This window comes from Cyprinus carpio, chromosome A21 (assembly GCF_018340385.1).
Source record: "Cyprinus carpio isolate SPL01 chromosome A21, ASM1834038v1, whole genome shotgun sequence".
NCBI lineage: Eukaryota > Metazoa > Chordata > Actinopteri > Cypriniformes > Cyprinidae > Cyprinus > Cyprinus carpio.
In genome coordinates, this window is record NC_056592.1 from 9,994,112 (window position 1) to 10,012,979 (window position 18,868).

General features: G+C 36.2%; 1 protein-coding gene across 5 annotated transcripts in view; it reads left to right on the forward strand.

Moving 5' to 3' along the window:
* Positions 1-18,567, forward strand: part of LOC109086166 (ankycorbin-like) — a 51,062-nt gene extending 32,495 nt beyond the window's left edge. For 4 of the 5 annotated variants that reach the window (XM_042778915.1, XM_042778917.1, XM_042778919.1 and 1 more), the window contains 15 exons: positions 1,070-1,158; positions 1,282-1,346; positions 3,093-3,150; positions 4,249-4,319; positions 10,138-10,244; positions 10,413-10,600; positions 11,211-11,236; positions 11,613-11,696; positions 11,869-11,958; positions 13,262-13,381; positions 13,881-13,982; positions 14,283-15,824; positions 15,917-16,069; positions 16,812-16,877; positions 17,074-18,567. In XM_042778915.1, the coding sequence (XP_042634849.1) occupies positions 1,070-1,158; positions 1,282-1,346; positions 3,093-3,150; positions 4,249-4,319; positions 10,138-10,244; positions 10,413-10,600; positions 11,211-11,236; positions 11,613-11,696; positions 11,869-11,958; positions 13,262-13,381; positions 13,881-13,982; positions 14,283-15,824; positions 15,917-16,069; positions 16,812-16,877; positions 17,074-17,151 (2,839 nt within the window). In that variant the 3' untranslated portion in view covers positions 17,152-18,567. The remainder of the gene's footprint in view (positions 1-1,069; positions 1,159-1,281; positions 1,347-3,092; positions 3,151-4,248; positions 4,320-10,137; positions 10,245-10,412; positions 10,601-11,210; positions 11,237-11,612; positions 11,697-11,868; positions 11,959-13,261; positions 13,382-13,880; positions 13,983-14,282; positions 15,825-15,916; positions 16,070-16,811; positions 16,878-17,073) is intronic. The other variant, XM_042778916.1, reaches the window with a different exon arrangement.
* Positions 18,568-18,868: the final 301 nt, after the last annotated feature.

Sequence of the window (18,868 nt, forward strand, 5' to 3'; positions counted from 1 at the left end):
TTTAGATTAATTTAGTGTCTTTTTTTTTTAAGTTCGTCCTCCAAAGAGCCAATTAATGAAGAGATGGTAGATATCAAACCAACATGATTCAGTGGGAGCTATTTATTACATGATGGAGAAGACTGAACCTTTTAATCACAAGGAAAGTTTCCACTTTTCCAGTTTTCTGTGCCCTCAGGTCAGAGATTTCATGACTAATGAAGGATTTAAATGAGTAGTTTACCCACACATATTTATTCCTCATTAGCTTGTTTTCCAATTTTTTAATGTGAATTTTAGATGTCATTACTAGTTTTATTTTTTATTCAATTTTGGTTAACATTGGATGGAAACACCAAGATGCAAATAACACCTCCAAAATGTGTGTTAAAAACATGCTGTACTGTTCAAAAGTTTGGGTCCTTGTTTTCTGAAAGAAATGTGTCTTCTTGAGCAAGGATGCATGAAATTGAACAAAATTGACACTAAAGACATTCATAATGTTACAAAAGTTTTCATGTTCAAATAAATGCTGTTCTTTTGAACTTTTTATTCATCTAAGCATCCTGAAAAACTATTTTTTCATGGTTCCCACATACATAATAGGCAGCACAACTGTTTGAACATGTGACACTGAATACTTGAGTAATGGCAGCAAAATTGTTTGCTTTGTCATCACAGGAATACATTACATTTTTAAAATATATTAAAATAATTAAAAACCCTTTAAAAATTTTGTATTTTTGGATATCACATCTAAAATAAATGCAGCCGCCTTTCAAATTTAAAGCTCTTACTATATTTTGACAACCGTGTTAATTGCTGCTTTGTGCTTGACTTGCTACTACACAGAATGAAAAGGATTGATCTAATGTCACTCATTCACACTAGAATGCTTTACAATTGCCTTAGGACAAGCATATATGTAGACCATGTCTTTGACCTACTTCTGAAATCAAAGAGCCCCCTATTTACTGCATGTAGGTTACAGACAGGTTGTACATGGTGTAAAAACTGACCAAATGTGAGAGACATGGGTAATGTGCAACTAAAATTAAGTGTTCAAGGCCCCCTCCTCCTTCTTCCTCAGTTTGCATGTAGCAGCCACACGAGGTCAAGCTGAGTGCCTTGCTGTCATCCTGGCTCACGGTGCTGATATTTCTCTGCAGGACACTTCAGGTCGGTTACAACTAGATTAACATGTTTTTTTTTTTTTTTTTTTTTGCATTACTTTTGTTACATCAGTAACACATCATGAATAAATTGTGAATAACAAGTGTTGTTTTCCTCTCTTCATATCAGGGTTTACTGCTTTGCACCTTGCTGCCAAAAACAACCATCCAGAGTGTGCCAAAAAGTTGCTTCAGGTAATGTTTTTGATTGATTGTGAATCATAGACAGATAGTTCAATGTTCGCAAACAGATGGAGCGAATGCTACTGTGAACAACAGCCATGTCTGTTGCCATGCAGTGTGTGCCAGCTAAACAAAGGAAGCAGATTTTGTTCTGCAGTTTCGTAAACTAGCAAATCCCACGGCCTCCCTCTGTGAGCTTGGAGAGTGTTGCATGTTTGGATGTGTGTGGGCAGCTTGGCATGTTCGAAGACTCTGCTCAGTCTGGAGAAGCGCCAGTTACATTATCTAGCATCTCTTTTATCATCATGGACAACTCATTCCCTGTTCCATGTGATTCTATCAGATCTGCATAGATCTGAAATATCCACAGCCTGTCAGCTCTGTTCACTAATGGGTACCAGTATTGGCTTTGCCAGTATAGATTAAAAGAGGCATCAATATTAGCAATTTAACACTGCACTAGAAGTTGAATTCGCACAGTAGGACTTATAAGTCTTCCCCCAAAAAGTATTTGGACATGGTTAAACACACTTAAACACGTTTGAATATCATTTCACAAAATCCTTAAAATATCCAAATACTTGTCTCAATTTTGAACAGTCTATTTTAAAAATTTAAACAACTTTTTATTTGTCAAATGTTTTGCATGAAAAGTGAATCTGCAGTTATATATATATATATATATATGATTTAATTTATACTGTTCTAAAACTATAATACTAATCAATTAATGTTAAGCATTTCAAGTAATGCCTTTCTTTTGAACAGCAAACAAATCTGTGGTTTCACATTTATAAATAGCATTTTATAAAGGAATTATAAATTACATTTCAAAATATATAAAAATAGAAAAAATAAACACAGCCTTGGCGAACATTAGTGATTTCTTTCAAAAACATTAAAATAATTGTACAGACCCCATGGTAGTGTACAGTATTCTTTTTGCATCAGTGTTAACCATCCAACCTTAAAAGTGTTCCTTAAGTGAAAAATTAGAGGTTTTGAATAGTGTTGTTTCACTAAGGAAAGACTTGGAAATATATTCCCCTTCACACGGCCAGGGTGGCTTTGAATTAATTAGCCTTTTCCCCTGGAGATCCTGTGAAACCGAAGACTTAACTGCTGCACTAATGAAAGGGCCTGACAGTAGTAATTCTGTTTCATCCAGCAGTTTCATAAACCAAAACTCCTTGGCATCCTAAATACAACAGATGCTTTCTTTGCTAATTTTTCCGTAGACTAGATAGATCAGCTATTCTTTTCTAATGGCAAAAACATCATTGGGCTCTATACTGGTTAAATTAAGCTTTGTCAGTTTATCTGGGTATACAAGACAAGTTATTAAGGGATTTAAGAGGAAATATGGAATCTTGTTTATGCAATAGTAGCAGTATGGACTAGAGGCTTAATTGCTGTGTGTCTGTGATCTCATTTATTGTATCGTCCACATTACCCACAGTTTTAGGTCTGATTGGCTGCCACAGTCAGATTTAATATATTAAACCTCTACTTTGATAATGTCCGTCAAATAAATGCCTTGTGCGTGTTCATCCATGAACACTGGCCTGACATGCAGTTAAATGTTTAATAGTAGTGCACTTCATTAACTTGCACCAAACAAAAATTGCTCAGTGAAAAGTGTAGCTGTTTTGATTGAAAGGTGTAATTGGTGTCTAACAGTTCCTTCTGGGTAAAACATGTCATGGTGGTTTTAGATGATGTCTTTGAAGCAATAATCTAATGCGCTTCCTTCTACAGACTAAGTGTGTGGTGGATGCGCCGGACAGCTCTGGGAGGACGGCTCTCCATCACGCAGGTGAGGTGCAAAATTTTCATGTTTTATTGAATAGTTTGCTTGCTTTATCACTTCTAGACTTAAAAAAAAAAAAAAAAAAAAAAAAAACAGAGAGGAGCTGTTCAAAGAGAAGCAGCAGGCTTTATCTTCAGTATGTCTCATTTTCTTTCATTATTTTGGTTTAATGGACCTCTTTGAGGATTGATTGTTTGCTCAGAGTGGCATCTTGGCATAAATGTGCACTTCCAAACATTAACCCCACGACTTCACCAGTGCCACTTTACTTTCGAGCACAGAATGTTATTGTAGACCGTTTGCACCAAATTGCCAGGTGTAGAGAGCAAACACCAAAAAAAAAATCATGTTTTTATTTGTGGAGAAAATTGCTCCCTAGCAAGCCCATTTCACTCTATAGAAAAAATGTGGTGTGGTGGGGTGGAACCTGCCGGCGTGTTTGCTTATAATTGAGCCTTTTGCCAGCTGTTAGGGATTGAACTGGGGTGGGATAGGCCACGAAGAGCAAGAAGATTTCAGCCATGCTGAGGTCAAAAATCTGCTGGCAGGATTTCATTATCCTGCAGAGGAAAAACAAGAAGCAAAACATGGTTTCATACAGACTACAAAGCAGATAAATCTCACACTATGAGTGTTCATCGTCTGTTTGATTATGTCTTTAATTGATTCTTCTGTACATTTCTGCCATATGTATATAAACTGACAGGAACCACTAATAAGCTACTACTAAATATTGTAGAAAATTAATTTTCTGTAATGTTGCTTTGCAATGACTTGTATCGTAAAAAGCGCTATACAAATAAACTTGAATTTAATTGAAATCCTTCTGCTGATGGGAGGATGCATTTATGCCCATCTGCCACATGATGATAATGGCTGTGATTGGTTGAGAAATGGGACATGGTATAATTTTTAGCGGGCGCTAATAATTGAAATAAGTGCTGTCACACACTATGAGCCTGGTTTCAGTCTCTGTGGGAAAGTTTAAAGTGTTATTACTCTTTAAGGAGTTTGTTGGCCAGCTGTTAAACACTTGTTTGTGTCTCTGTGGGGATAAAGAACTGCTTCTGATTATCTGTTCTCTTTTTTTTTTTTTTCCTGTAGCTACCAGCGGAGACACTGTGATAGTTCAGCTTCTGTGCGAGCACAAGTGTGATGTCAATCTTAAGGACTTGGTATGTATGAGTCTTATGCTATCTGAACTGCTGAGAAAATGTCTTTCCTGTCTTTCTCTGCATGTGTTTTGCTGCATTTCAGAACTGCCTGTGGTCTGCCTGAAACATGCATTGTGAAACACAACTCTGTTCTCTGTGGGTTTGAATCTGTGTTCGGCTGCATTGATTAAAATCCCCATGGCACACTTAAGGTCCCTGTTACTGGAAAATTGCTTGTCCGGGGTTGTTTTTTTGGCTCTGCTCGTCTTTTACGTTTTCTTCTACAATGTTGTTTTCTTTTATTCCTCTGAGAGTCTCACAGTGCTGCTTTTAAATGGCTTCTGTCTGGGTAATGACAAGAGCACTGACTAGTACTACAAAAATAATTTGAATTCTAGTAGTAGATATTTCAACTAGTAGTCATTCATTTGAAGTATTAGTCGACTGAAAGCAAATTTTTTAATAAACCATTTAAATCATTATAATGAGCCTTTAATTTCATACATAGCCTAATAAGCGCTCAAGTACATGCATAAAGCTTGTCACAGCACACCGGCAGAAGAAACGATTTTGAATGTTTCAGGGAAAAACAGTAAGGAGACTGCATTAACATTTTAATAATTTGATAAACTAGTGCTTTCTTTGTTTTCTGACCAAGAGATGAAGTCGGTGACACTGACTCCGCAGTAGTGGATGCGCCTGTATTCATGTTTCATATGGATTATGTAATCTGAGAATTTTTTTTATTTGAATTGGTTCATTTGAAAGTAGACATTTCACTCTCTCTATATATATATTTTTAATGTCTGTAAGGCATATATCTATGTAAGATATACATCGACTTTCGTGTTCAAGTCCACAGGCCGAGACGGCAGAAAGCGCATCATGTTTGCTTTCATTATTTTACAAATGCGCTATGTTTTGTTGTTATTGTGAATGACCAAAAATTAGGGATTATTTTAAGAGCAAGTGAGAGCACCGGCGCCTCCATCTGTCCTGCAGTAAGCAAGCTGCTGTTCAGCTTCCACACAGACACTTCAATAGCGCGCATTTGTCTAGTTTAACATCAGATTGAGCGGCCATATAAAGTTGCTAACATATTTCAGAGGTTGATGAATGATAGTCGAGCGTTTGGATGTCCTGCCCATCGATACTGTATTACCATAAACTAGCTGGTAACTGCATTACATGACACTTCAATAACTACACCTAATAAAATTTTGGTCGACCAAGTCTCTTCTGGTCGACTAACGATTAGTCGACTATTAGGGGGCAGCCCTAACATTTATATTACCAAAAAAAATTATATAAAGAGAGTTTGAATTTTATACTAGATATCAGAGAGTTAATAACATTAAATAAATTATTTATAAATATAAGTTAATATGTAATACATTATGATAAAGCTATATCTTTAATATATTATTTAAACACATGAAATAAATTACGGTCTGATCTCTTATATTAAATTCTGAAAAGAATATGTAAATATATTAAAGATTTTGTACAAATTTTGTTTATATCCACCTTTTTTCATGTCCCAAATTTTGCATAGAAATATGTGGATGGTTCGTGTTAGCATCTGCCATTCATGTTTGTGTTTAACAATCATCCCAGAGGTGTAGTTTTATATATATATAGTACATATAGATTTAAATAATTGAAAGACTTCAGAACTTTAGACAACAGAAGAAAAATATTGTCAGTCTGGCACATCCAGGCTTTTTATATCACAGTGTTTTGTTAAAAAGTTTCTTGTAAAGTGAAACGATCACAATACTAAAACTCAAATCTGTTGCCCATCGCACTGACCTTATTTACTCCTTAGTGTCAGGAATTCATTAATATGCATCTGCTTTATCTGGGCATATATAAGAAGTACACAAATTATTCTTATTCAACATTCATCATTGGATGGTCGGAGCTTTCCCTGCAGTGTCTTTTAATTGAGAAATCAATCCACAATTATTCACAGTTATCCTTTATTAGTAGTGTTTACTGTTAAGACTCAAAGTGCTTTTATCCCAGAGATTAGACTGACTGCAGGGAAGGATGAACGACCCTGATGCAACTCCAGAGAAATATTTCATTCTAATAATGCTTCAAATAGCTATGTTCTGTCAGGGGAGACTGCATGAAGAAAGAGGCAACAGCTAAACAACCTTTACTAAGTCATCCTCACTAAAATGTATGACAAAAATATATGGTAAATGAAGATAATTATTTATTATAATCATCTTAATATTAGACAACATAAGAACTATAAAACACAATAATGACTCCCCTTAAAGTCAAGTTTTTTAAAATCCATTTTTGCATGTAGCAGAGCAAAATGCAGGATATATTTTTGTTTTTTGCATAAATAAAAGTCCCAAGTCTCTTTTACGTGTATCAAAATCATGTCTTTTTCATAAACTTAATCTTTAAAGGAATAGTTCACTCAAAAATTTAAATTTACACATTGTCAGACCATCCAAGATGTAGATGAGTTTGTTTCTTCATCAGAACAAATTGGGAGAAATTTAGCATTATATCACTTGCTCATTAATGGATCCTCTGCAGTGAATGGGTGCCATCAGAATGAAAGTCCAAACAGCAGATAAAAACATCACAATAATCCACAAGTAATCCACACGACTGGTATAATGCTAGATTTCTCAAGACCTGTTCCGATGAAGAAACAAACTCATTTACATCTTAGATGGCCTCTGAGTGAGCAAATGTTGGGCAAAATTTTAATTTATTGATTTTTGGGTGAACTATTCCTTTAACCACTGTGCTTGTCTGCTAGATAAACACCCTTTGTGTTCTATTTGACATTATCACCTATTCTCTAATTCACACATCTAAATTGTCATAATATCAGCAGCTCCAATGAAACCAACCATTTTTCGCTCCTCAAGCTGTAAAATACTCAAGAGACAGAGTGGCGATGTGGGAGGCAAAGAACCCTCAAGCTGTGGCTCTTATTTAGACAATCGTGTCTGAAGGGCTTCAGTTGACAGAAATGAGAATGAGAGAGAGAGTGTCAGAGTAGATGTGCATCAGAAGCTGCTTCTGCTTTCGGTCACTGATTATCAACTGTCGTCATGCTCTGAGGCAAGCTTGGCACATTTCTGATGATTCTTGCCCACTCAGCCCATTGCTTTGAACACACGGAAATACCTACTTTCACTGCTAAATTATTCAATGTAGCCCAACTAATGTTGCAATAGCATTCTGGGCTCAAGCACAAATAATGATCCTTTGATGCCTGCTCAGAAGAGACTGGGCCTTATTTTCAAAGACCAGACTGTTAGCAATGGACAAGTCCACTGATAGGTTCCTTTTACAATTAAAACTCATCTAGGAGTTTGCCTTTGAGCTGGAAAATGGATGGAAAACATTGACTCACCTAAAGTTTTGCAAAAGCCGCTGGGTCTAATTTAGAAAACTCACACCTGGTACTTTTTCTCTTATTTTCCCTTGCCGCAAATGGGGTGCTTATACCCTCAGGAGAATATGGCATGCAGTATGCTTAAATATCGAATTTACACTGAAAAAATGTGGTTGTATTTTAATGGGATAATTCACCCAAAAATGAACACACAGGGTGTTACTTTGAAGGCTCTTTTTCGTGCAGTTTCAATGAATGGCAACTGACTTGCAAAAGCACCACAAATGTATCATGTTGTGTTAAAAAAATTTATTGTTTCACAAAATAAATAAAGTCTTACATGTTTGGAATGACATGAGGGTAAATAAATAAGAAATTTCATTTTTGGATGAACTGTTCAAAATATAACAAAAGTGAACATTAAAAAAAAAAAACCAAAAATGCACCTACAAAAGTAAAAAACCATGACTAACCCAAAAAGGTAAACCTAACTTATCAACCTAATAATATTTTTTAAATTTAAGAGCACCCTTACTACTTAAGGTAATAATAAGTTTCAAAAGTATCCCTTTGACAAGCTCCAGTTACAAGCTGTTGCACCCCAAAGCAGGGGCATTTCCTTTGAGGAGGCAAGGGAGGCAGTGAAAAAAAAATACGTAGTACGAAAATAAAAACAATGGAAATATTACAGAATATAACATTAAAAAGTGTATAAATCACTCGTTTTTGTTTTGTGTTCTTTTGTACAGAATCATTTTTTTTTTTTTTTTTGACTACAGTGGTAGTCTGCATCTTTCTTGGTTCCCCTGGGCCCATTAAATTTTAACAGACCCCCTAAAGCATGCAGTGAGTTTGGTGGGGGAAAATTGAGACTGAATGGGGGCAAGTCACGTGAGAGGAGGCAAAGCCTCCATCGTGGTATCATTGGATATTATGTTGGTTATATTGGTCATGTAATTGGTTTGTGTGATAAATCCCACCTCTTGTATTCATGTGTGTTCCGCTTTCACAAATCAGTCTGAATGAAAAATATAATGGTGTTAATGGAAAGACTAATTTAAAAATGTAAGTAAACAACTCACACACTTCAATATAACCATTTTGTTACGTCAAAATAAGACTTAAAATGGCCTGAAAACATGATCTGTGGGAGTTTTTAGTGAGTAATCAGCTTGTTGAAATTTACAGTAAATCTCTGTCTGTGACCAATATTTACAGAGCTTTGATGACTGATGATCCGAAAAATGCAAAAATAGTTAATATATTTAATTATTTTTTCTAAGAGTGTAAGTTCATATGATTGCAACAGTTTAAGATATCATGCCTCGAAAAATTTGATATTTAGTGCATTTATAAAATGTTTTTATGGGTTTGATTCCTCATTATGCAAACAAACCAATCATTTCTGATACAACTATCCTAACATTTTATTACAGTGACAAAATGGGCATGGTTGTGAAAGCCCTTGAGGTATATGTAAGCAGACTTTCTCCATAGCACCTGACCTGTTGGGCTGAGTGCTGACCTTCCAGATGTCTTAAATGTTAGCTTGTTAAATTTAATCTTGTCTTGGCTCTTCAATACATGCCAGGATAGAAACCAGCCAGTGCATAGGGTTGTACTAAATCGTTTAATTTCTCTGCTTAATGCCATACGAGCTTAAACCATCCCCTGGACTGCAATGACTAAGCATTTGCCAGTTAAGATACTAAATGAAAAGCATCTAAAGAGGACTTTAAATCTTTTTGGTGTACCTCAAACACGCACAAGCTTAAAGGGCTTATAAAGGAATGGTTGTGTCTTGTTTCCTCACACGTTCCGGGGAAAAAACGCACCATGTTGTGAGCTTAAATAGAAGTCTAGATATGCACCTCTTGCTTTCTGAAGAAAAAAAATATATATACTCTTGTTTTTATTTATAAATTATTCAAATATAGCTTAACGTTAAAACGTTACCTTATAGCTCACAATGTTTTGCATGCACAGCCTCTTTTGTTGTTGTTGTTGTTGTAGTTTTAACTGAGAAAACGTATGCATTCGTGCAGTGCTGTACAGAATCATGGTGTAGTTTTCAGGTAGATCAAATTCAGCCCTGTCACCCTAAATGTGCTTTTGATGAGCTGTCAGTTTTTCTCACTCTGGAATTATTGGCAGAAACCCTGTGACCTTTGGGGTCACCGGCAGGGAGCACTGAGCTCGTCCTTTCTCAGTTAAAGTATTGTTCGTTCAAGGAAATTTGGAAATTCACCTATGTACATTACTGTCATGTAGAATTTAATGCATCAGGTTATACTTCTATTGATATTAGCTGTCCAAAGCTGTAATACATCTTGATGATAAATGTCTCACTGTTTAATGCCAATTCTGTCTAATGTATTGTCTATTACTATAACGTAGCCTCTTAATATGCAAAAGGTGGTATTTGTAGAAAAATTATGTTGACCCAAAGCTCTTTTCATTTAGGATGGCTTCACACCCCTGCTTTTGTCAGCTAGGCATGCACACGCAGAGGTCTGCAAGAGTTTATTGGACTGGGGTGCTAACATCAATGCTAGAGACAAAAATGGCAGGTATGGTTCTGGTGATCAGTCTGATACCAAAAGATTTTCAGTTCAAACATTATGTCATGCCTTCAATCATAAAGTGTTAAGTGAGATGATCCTTGCTGAATAAAAGTATTAATTTTTGACAGCAAACTCTTGAACATTAGTGTAAGTGACGTGCTGTTATCCGTGCAGAACCGCTGTGATGTTGGCCAGTGAGAGCAGCTGTCCGGCTGCTGTCGAGCTGCTCGTGCAGAGGGGAGCTGACCTACAAATGGTGGACTCATTAGGCCACGATGTGCTCTATTACGCCAAGCTGTCAGGTAGCAGCGACGTCCGAACCGTTCTCAACATGACCCTTCACAGACACCAGTCTGACTCAGGTAAACACACGTGAATGCCAGTTAACACAGTTTTGTTGTAAAGCTCACACTCCAAATTATGATTATAATACCATTGGTCATTGTTTTGTGGAGCTGCTTGTAATTCCACATTATTGCTGTTATTGCTGTTGCTGTTACTTTGTTGTTTTGTGTAGCATGGACACTATGTATAATGTGTCGCTCTTATTAAATAATAAAATGACACTCCATCTGAAACTGAACAATAACAGTAACATTTCTTCACTGTACTGAATATCACATCAGAACTACTGCAACCCTCCGAAGTCTGTTGTAGTTCAATGTGAAATATTCACTGGGTTTTCCTTTCTGTGGCCTCATGTTGCGCAGAGCTTTTTGGCTCAACATTGCCATCTAGTGGCATTTTTTTTAAATGAAAATGATTTTAAAAATGCCTCTTGCTTCACACATGTCCAGGGAGTGAGAGTTAATCAAATTTTTTTTTTTTGCAGAATATCTCATATGTGTTTGTGAAATAATGAAACAAGGAAAGATTCAGACAGCATGACTAATGTTAGCACCAGGCCATTTTCGTTTTTCCCATCATAACTTCCACTCCATGTTTTCCCCTCCTGTATCTTTGTTTGAACAGATAAGAGTTCAGCGAGAACCCCTCAGGTAAGCAAGCTAATTTTGATTCCATTAATTTTCCTCCCCTCAGACTTGATGGTTTTCCTCATTTTCTGACTGACAGAACCTGCAAAGGTTCTCCGTAGGTGCTTAAAATTCACATTTTCACTGAATGCTTAGTTCACGAGTAACAGTAATCAACCTCAAGCCAGGATTTTTGATTGAATATTCTTTTCTCACTGTTGACAAACATTCCCGCAATGCACTGTTAGAAATATGCACTGGTGTTTGCCTTACGCAGTAGTGATAATTGTTTTCTTTTTCCAAACTAAGTATGCAGTGTTTATTTCACTAACCACTTAAACACTTTACTTCGTCTTCCTCCCTCTTTTTGCCAATCTCCTTATCACGCACACAATCTCAGCATGGTCAAAAGTTAAATGAGGACAGCAGCTCCACCCTCAAAAAGAGAAAAGCACCTCCTCCTCCTCCTATTAGCCCAGTCCAGGTAAAGGCACATAGTGCTGAATCTATGATCTCTGCACTTTCTAAAAGACTTAGATACAACTATTTATTTGATGACTTCTGAATGTACGGACAATAATTAACCATTTTTTCTGTGTCCATACTGTCTTTAAGCTTAGCCTCACTTCAAAGCTTTCTTTTGTCTTATTTTTCAGTCGGCCGGTATCATCTCACCACCATATTTTACTCCAACTGAAACTCCTTTGTCCAGCAAAAGTGATTCTTCCAAAAGATTTGATTACAAGGTAAAATAGTCAAGAAGTGTTGAGGGGTATTAGTTAAATGTGCTTAAGTATAAATTAAGAAAGTATTAATTGTAATATTGAGTGTAATAAGTATATTTATTATAATTTATTTTAATATTGATTGTAATAATAACATAATAATAAAATGCCAAAAAATACTACAAAAAATAAAAAAGCTAAAAATGTTACATTTTAATTAAAATGTAAAAAAAAATATATATATATATATATAATATATATATATATATATATATATATATATACAGTACAGACCAAAAGTTTGGAAACATTACTATTTTTGAAAGAAGTTTCTTCTGCTCATCAAAAATACAGAAAAAAAACAGTAATATTGTCATCACAACAAAAAAAAATAATATTCTACTATAATAAAATACTTAAAAAAAAAAAAAAATTACTCCTGTGCAAAAAAGAATAATCATCAAACTATTACTCCAGCCTTCAGCGTCACATGTAACATCCAGTCTATCACATGATCATTTAGAAATCATTCTAATATTCTGATTTATTATGAGTGTTGGAAAACAGTTCTGCTGTCTAATATATTTGATGAATAAAAGGTTAAAAAGAACTGCATTTATTCAAAATAAAAAAAAAAATTCTAATAACATATATTCTAATAATATATTTTCTTTACTATCACTTTTTATCAATTTAACACATCCTTGCTGAATAAAAGTATTGATTTTATTTAAAAAAAAGAAAGAAACCCCAAATTTGACCCCAAATTACTGACCATTAGTGTATATTGTTATTACAAAATATTTATATTTTAAAAACAGCTTCTTTTTTTTTTTTTTTTTTTTTTAACTTTTTATTCATCAAAGTATCCTAAAAAAGTATCACATGTTCTGAAAAAATATTAAGCAGCAGAACTGTTTCCAACTTTGATAATAAATCATCATATTAGAATGATTTCTAAAGGATCATGTGATAATGATCCTAAAAATTCAGCTTTGCATCACAGAAATAAATGATAATTTAAAGTATAATAAATGTAAAAACAATTATTTTAAAATTGTAATAATATATCACAATATTACATTTTTTTCTGTATTTTTGATCAAATAAATGCAGGCTTGATGAGCAGAAGAAACTTCTTTCAAAAACATTAAAAATAGTAATGTTTCCAAACTTTTGGTCTGTACTGTATATATAATGAAAATGCAGTCTAGGTAGGCATTTTGAAAATGTTTTAGCTAATCCATAGCCATGTTGCTGTTATGTTTTGTTCATTATTTAATGACATGATTAACTGGGTGTTCTTCACTTCCTGTTTGTCGAGGAGGAGGAGCTGAAAAGTGCTGTACTGAAAGAAGAGATCGAAAAATTGCACGAGGAAAAGAGCATGCTGCTTGAGACCATTGAAGATCTGAAGCAGATTGTGGAGCAGACTGAGCTCAAGGCGAGTACCGCACAGCCCTTTAGTATTCCTTTATGTGGCAGCTGCTTTGATCTTCAGCCACTTTTGCTCTCTGGAACCCATTTTAACAGCTGCATTTTTACTGGCCCTGGCCAGGTGAAGGACCTTGCTTAAGGGGACACAAAAGCAGACCTTTCTTCCTCACCACCGGTCTTGGCCTCAAACTTGTGGATGAGTTTTGTTTAAGTTTGTGCATCGTGTTTGAATTTTAACTAGTGACGCAAACCTTGGTTTTTTTTTAATATGTGACCTTACAGAGTCTTGAGTAAGCATCGAAGCCCGGAGACACTGTTTTGTGTTCAGTAATGATGTTCTTCAAAACAGTCGCTTATGTCAGCGAAAGTTTTTGGTGGCTTGCTTGACTTCTCTCAATGTGGTAACAGATCATGGGTAATCTGTTTGCGGAATTTTTGGTGTCTAAGGCCCAATAAAAAGTATGTGTTGTAAAATAATCTCTTGTTGTCCGCCTGTTTTGAAACAGACGGAGCACTCTGGGAATGCAGATTCGACGTTGATTGCAGTCCTGCAAGCAAAAATAGCCTCTCTCTCCCTGGAAAACCAACAGCTTGCCCAAATAATAAAGGTAACTTGGCGTAAAATTGTGATTTTCAAAATTACCTTACAGATAACATGTAATGTTTTTCAGTTAAAATTAAATTATTTTGGAGAAAATATTGCCATGTCAGGCCATTCAAACAGTCAGTGTTAGGACTGCCTGTGTAAACAGCGCTAGACTGGGAAACCTGTTTGGAAATTTTTACAAATTTGTTTGGTTGGTGAAAATTGCACACAGCACTTCTAAGTAAGGAGCATTTGGAAATAAGAATTGCAGGTCATTGTAATTTTTTAGCCATTTAAGTCATTATCTTTTTTCACTGAGCAGAAACGTCCAGCTCCTCAAGGAGAGGAAGGCCAGGGAAGTTCCCGTCCAAACAGCATTGAATCTAATGGCTCGTACCACTCCACCCGTGCTGATTTCGAGCTCTCCAGCGACGTGCACATCCATACTGGTGACGAAGAGGATCTTTCAGAGTTGTCTGTTCTGGACATCAGTGGTTCCTCAATCAAACCTGAGATGGAGGAGGACACCAGGCTGAGTGCAGATAAAGAAATGAGACTACTACAGGACGCGCTGGAGAATCTGCAGGCGAAACTTCTAGAATCCAGAATGGAGAACAGCACCCTTCAGGACAGACTCAAAACTGACTTTGAAAAAACTGAAGTTGCATCTAAAAGCATGGGTGAAGATACCCAAAAATACCAAGAAACTTTGCAAGAGTTACAGATGAGGGGTGGTTCTGTGAGCACACAAGAAGACAATTTGGTGCAGAAGTTTCAGTATTTGAAAAGCTGCTTGGAGCAGGAGGTCAAAGAACTGAAGGGAAAGTTGGCCATATCACAGGAGGAGCAAAAGCGAGATGCTTGTTTGATAAGAGATCTTCAGGCTCAGCTCAAAAGTGACCATCTGTCTGAGGAAGAATTTCAAGAACTGAAGAACACATACAATGCTTTGGTGGAGAACATCAATCAGGAGAAGGCGCTGTTAAACGAGAAGTACAAGGAGTCTCAAGAGGAGATCAGGATGCTCCAGGAGGCTCTTCGTGGCACTGTGCCGGTGGAGGCTGCTGCCAAAGACTTTGAGGAGATGAAGGCAGAGCTCGGCGAGATAATCGATGGGCTGCAGCGGCGGCTTTTGGAGCTCTCAAAGTCATACAGTGAGGCCAAAAGCGAGCTTAGCACTGCCCACAACCAGCTGCAGGCCAAAGCTTCAGTGCCTAAGGACAAGGCAGACGAGATCTGTGTCACCAAGGAGGAACATGAGCAGAAAATTCAAGAGCTGGCATTCAAGATTAAGGACATGCAGAAAGTATTGAAGGACACTGAGGCTAAGCATCAGGCGGCACTTAAAGAAATAGCCCAGGTTAAACAAGACGCCGAAAACCAGGCTCAATCATCTATAGCCATTGCAGACCACACCCAGGTTGTGGCATCCTTGGGGAATGCCATCAAGAACCTGGAGATAGAAGTTGAGGTTCTTCAAGAGCAGCTCGTCCAGAAGACTTTGCAGGTGGACGCTTTGCAGAACAGACTAACAGTTGAGAAGGATGTAACTCCAGATGATTCATTATCCCGAATGGAATATGAGCAGATGAGGGAGCAGCTGGAGAGTGAGATAAGTCACCTGAACCACCTACTGAAGGATGCTCTCAGGAAACAGGATGAGATGGCCCTGGAGGTTACCGCCGCTTGGCAGGAGGTGAAGGATGCCAGGAATGAGAGAGAAGTAGCACAGGAGCTGGTAGTGTGCAGGGAGCAGGAGTGCAGTGTGTTGAATACCAAGCACAGGGAGGCTCAGGATGTTGTTGTCCAGCTGAAGAAGCAGGTGGAAAACCATGTGATATCTGAGCGAGAGAAGAATAAAAAGGTGATTTTGATTCTCCCACTTATATCCCTGTCTAAATGATGCTGGTGTGTCATGTTAGCAACTAATGTGTTATGTTTGTTTATTATCTACAGATTGATGAGCTCTCGAAGGAGGTTATGAAGTTAAAGGATGCTCTGAACAGCCTTTCACAGCTGTCGTACACCACTAGCACCCCTAAGAGACAGCAAAGCCAGCAGGTGGACTCGCTCCAACAGCAGATCAAACAACTGCAATATCAACTTGCTGTATGTTACAAACCTTGTTCTGTCTTAAATTAGCGATTTTCTGTTTCTTTATAGCCAAAAAGGCTTATTACATTTATTGCTCAGAGGTCACAAAGATATTTGCACTTTTCTGAGCAATAAATGTAATGAGCCTTTTTGGCTGAATCTGGGCGAGTGCGGATCTCTTTCATCTTTATATTATTGTATATTTTGGATCTAAGCACCTGATGTTAATTGCCTACTGGATTTTTGGACGAGTGTTTGGCACTACAACCTTTTCTAATGGTGGACCGTTTCTTTATAGGAAATATAACAAGTGAACTATTCAAAAGTTTGGGGATGGTACAATTTTGTAATGATTTTTCTGCTCACCAAGGCCTCGTTTATTTAAAAATACAATAAAAACAGTAATATTCTAAAATTATAACAATTCTTAATATTTATTGTTATTATCCATGTTGAAAACAGTTGTGCTGCTTAATATTTAAAAACCATGATACATTTTTTTCAGGATTCTTTTAAGGTTTAAAAAAAACATAAATGTCTTCACTGTTACTTTAGATCATTTTAATACATGCTTGCTGAATAAAAGTATTAAATTCTTTCAAAAGAATGTTACTGGCCCAAAACATTTGAACAGTATTGTGTAATCAACAGAGAAAATGAAATAAGTTGTATTGGATGTGCATGACAAATGCCCCATACATACTTTCAAAATAGCTTTCCAAACATATTCAAAGTAACTGCTTGCTTTTCACAATAGGAATCAAAGAAACATCACCATGAAATTGTCTCCGTTTACCGGATGCACCTTCTTTATGCTGTCCAGGTCTGTATTTATTTCCAATCAGTTCATGTTATAGTGTGCACATATCAACATTTAAAATTCTCCCTCTTTATTTTGTTGTTCAAGTTATTCATTTGAGTTTTTTCCCATCCATATACTGTTAACTTGTTAAATTATTTGTGTTTTTTTCTCTAAGTTCAGAATAGCACTTTTAAACTCTCAAACCTTTCTTTTTTAGGGCCAGATGGATGAAGATGTGCAAAAGGCTTTGAAGCAGATACTTGTAATGTGCAAAATGCCAACCGAGGCCAAATGAAGGAGCCAGTATTGCAGTTGTTCATGAACTGCCAAAAAACAGTGATCAGAGGATTTTATCTGAGAACTAAAGTCCAGAATCCATCAATCAGAATGACACATGTTGTGAAGCACTGCAATTGAAATCACCATTGGCTTTCCCCTGGTAGTTTGGAAAAGTATAGTGAACTTGAGTAATTTACGAAAAGAGGAAAACAATTGATGTGTGCATAATCTCAGTGCCAGAAAAAGAAACACAATCTACAGTCAACGATTTTCTGAAATCTCTTTTGAAAATTTTTGTACATTGTCAAAAAAAATCTTATCAGTATTTGAATCTGTTGTGAGGTAATCAGTTTGCATTGGGGTAGAAAGCAAAAACAAAGCACGAAGCATGTTTGCCTGCATAGCAGTCCATTACAATGCACCTTTTACAACTGTTTTCTCTTTTTCAGTTGTAGTATGTGGACTTTCTAAAATCGCAGCCACCTGTACTATCTGCATGCTGTGAAAAGTGAAGTGCGTCAGTGTTTGTTCTAGGACATTGTTACCTTTTCCTGTAGTGTTGAATTCTCCACTTTTTCAGGGTAGGTGCTTTGACAAAATGCCCATGTGCCTAATGCACTTTTCTTAGTCATTCGTCTGTCTTTGATGCCAGCATTTACCTGCCATTTCTAGGACACCTGATAAGTTGTGTCCATGTGCCTCTGTTCATTCTTAAGACTAAGATAGTAATGAATCACTGTATGTTAAAAACGATTACTGCAGTTAGTAGTGTACTAAAGACTCCAGTGACACAGTGAGGGGTGAATTAGCCTTAGCACTTCAGTGTAGTTGTGGTTTTTACAACAAATAAGGTTTGAAAAGGATGAGATGGTGTGCATGTACTTCAACAGTGTAAGCATAAACACTCTACCCCACTTTAGTGTTAAGAAATATAAAATAGCACTTGAAAACATGCTATTCACTCGTTACCTGGTTTAGCTTTTGAATGAATTCAAGGGACACATAAGATATAAACTTATTTGTAAGGAGTTTTTTATTGAAATTTTGAGTTCCCATTACCTAGAAATAACACTATTGTGTGCCGTATTTGCTTTTTCTTATCAGTTACTTGCAATTGCTTGCAGAGTGCCATTGCATTATTGTACAAGTTCATAATGTAAAAAACACATTAGATCATATAGCCCTAATTGCATCAGAAAATATTCAACAAATATCTGACCCTAAATTTAAGTTTCTGAAGTGAAGATTTTGAATGCAAAAATATCAAACTGCCCTGTTGAATTTCCATGATATTGTTATTGTTCTTATACTGTGTCATAATTCATGTTCAGTTCATAGTCAATTGAGTTATGTTTCGAATGTATTTGTTAAGTAAGACAAGATGTTGTTTGCCAAGTATTTTTTGCTTAGTTATTAAACTTATGAATTGGTTCTTATTTGTCTTCAATAAAATAAAAAAACAAAAATCTAAATAATATAGGGACTAGGAGTGAGTTCAGAGAAGTTATGTCACTGTAGCGTAGTTCAAATAATGTAGAAATATTACAAATTGTTTTAGGCTTATGTAAGAACAGTTTTTTCACCAAAATGCTTTCCTGTTATTGATTTTTAATTTATATTCTACAAATGTGAATACAGCTTCCCAGAGGCAGGAAGAGCTCAGCCCTGGCTTCAATTTCATGGCTAATGGTGATTCTGCATTGAGTTTTTATTGTTATTATATATTTATTTTT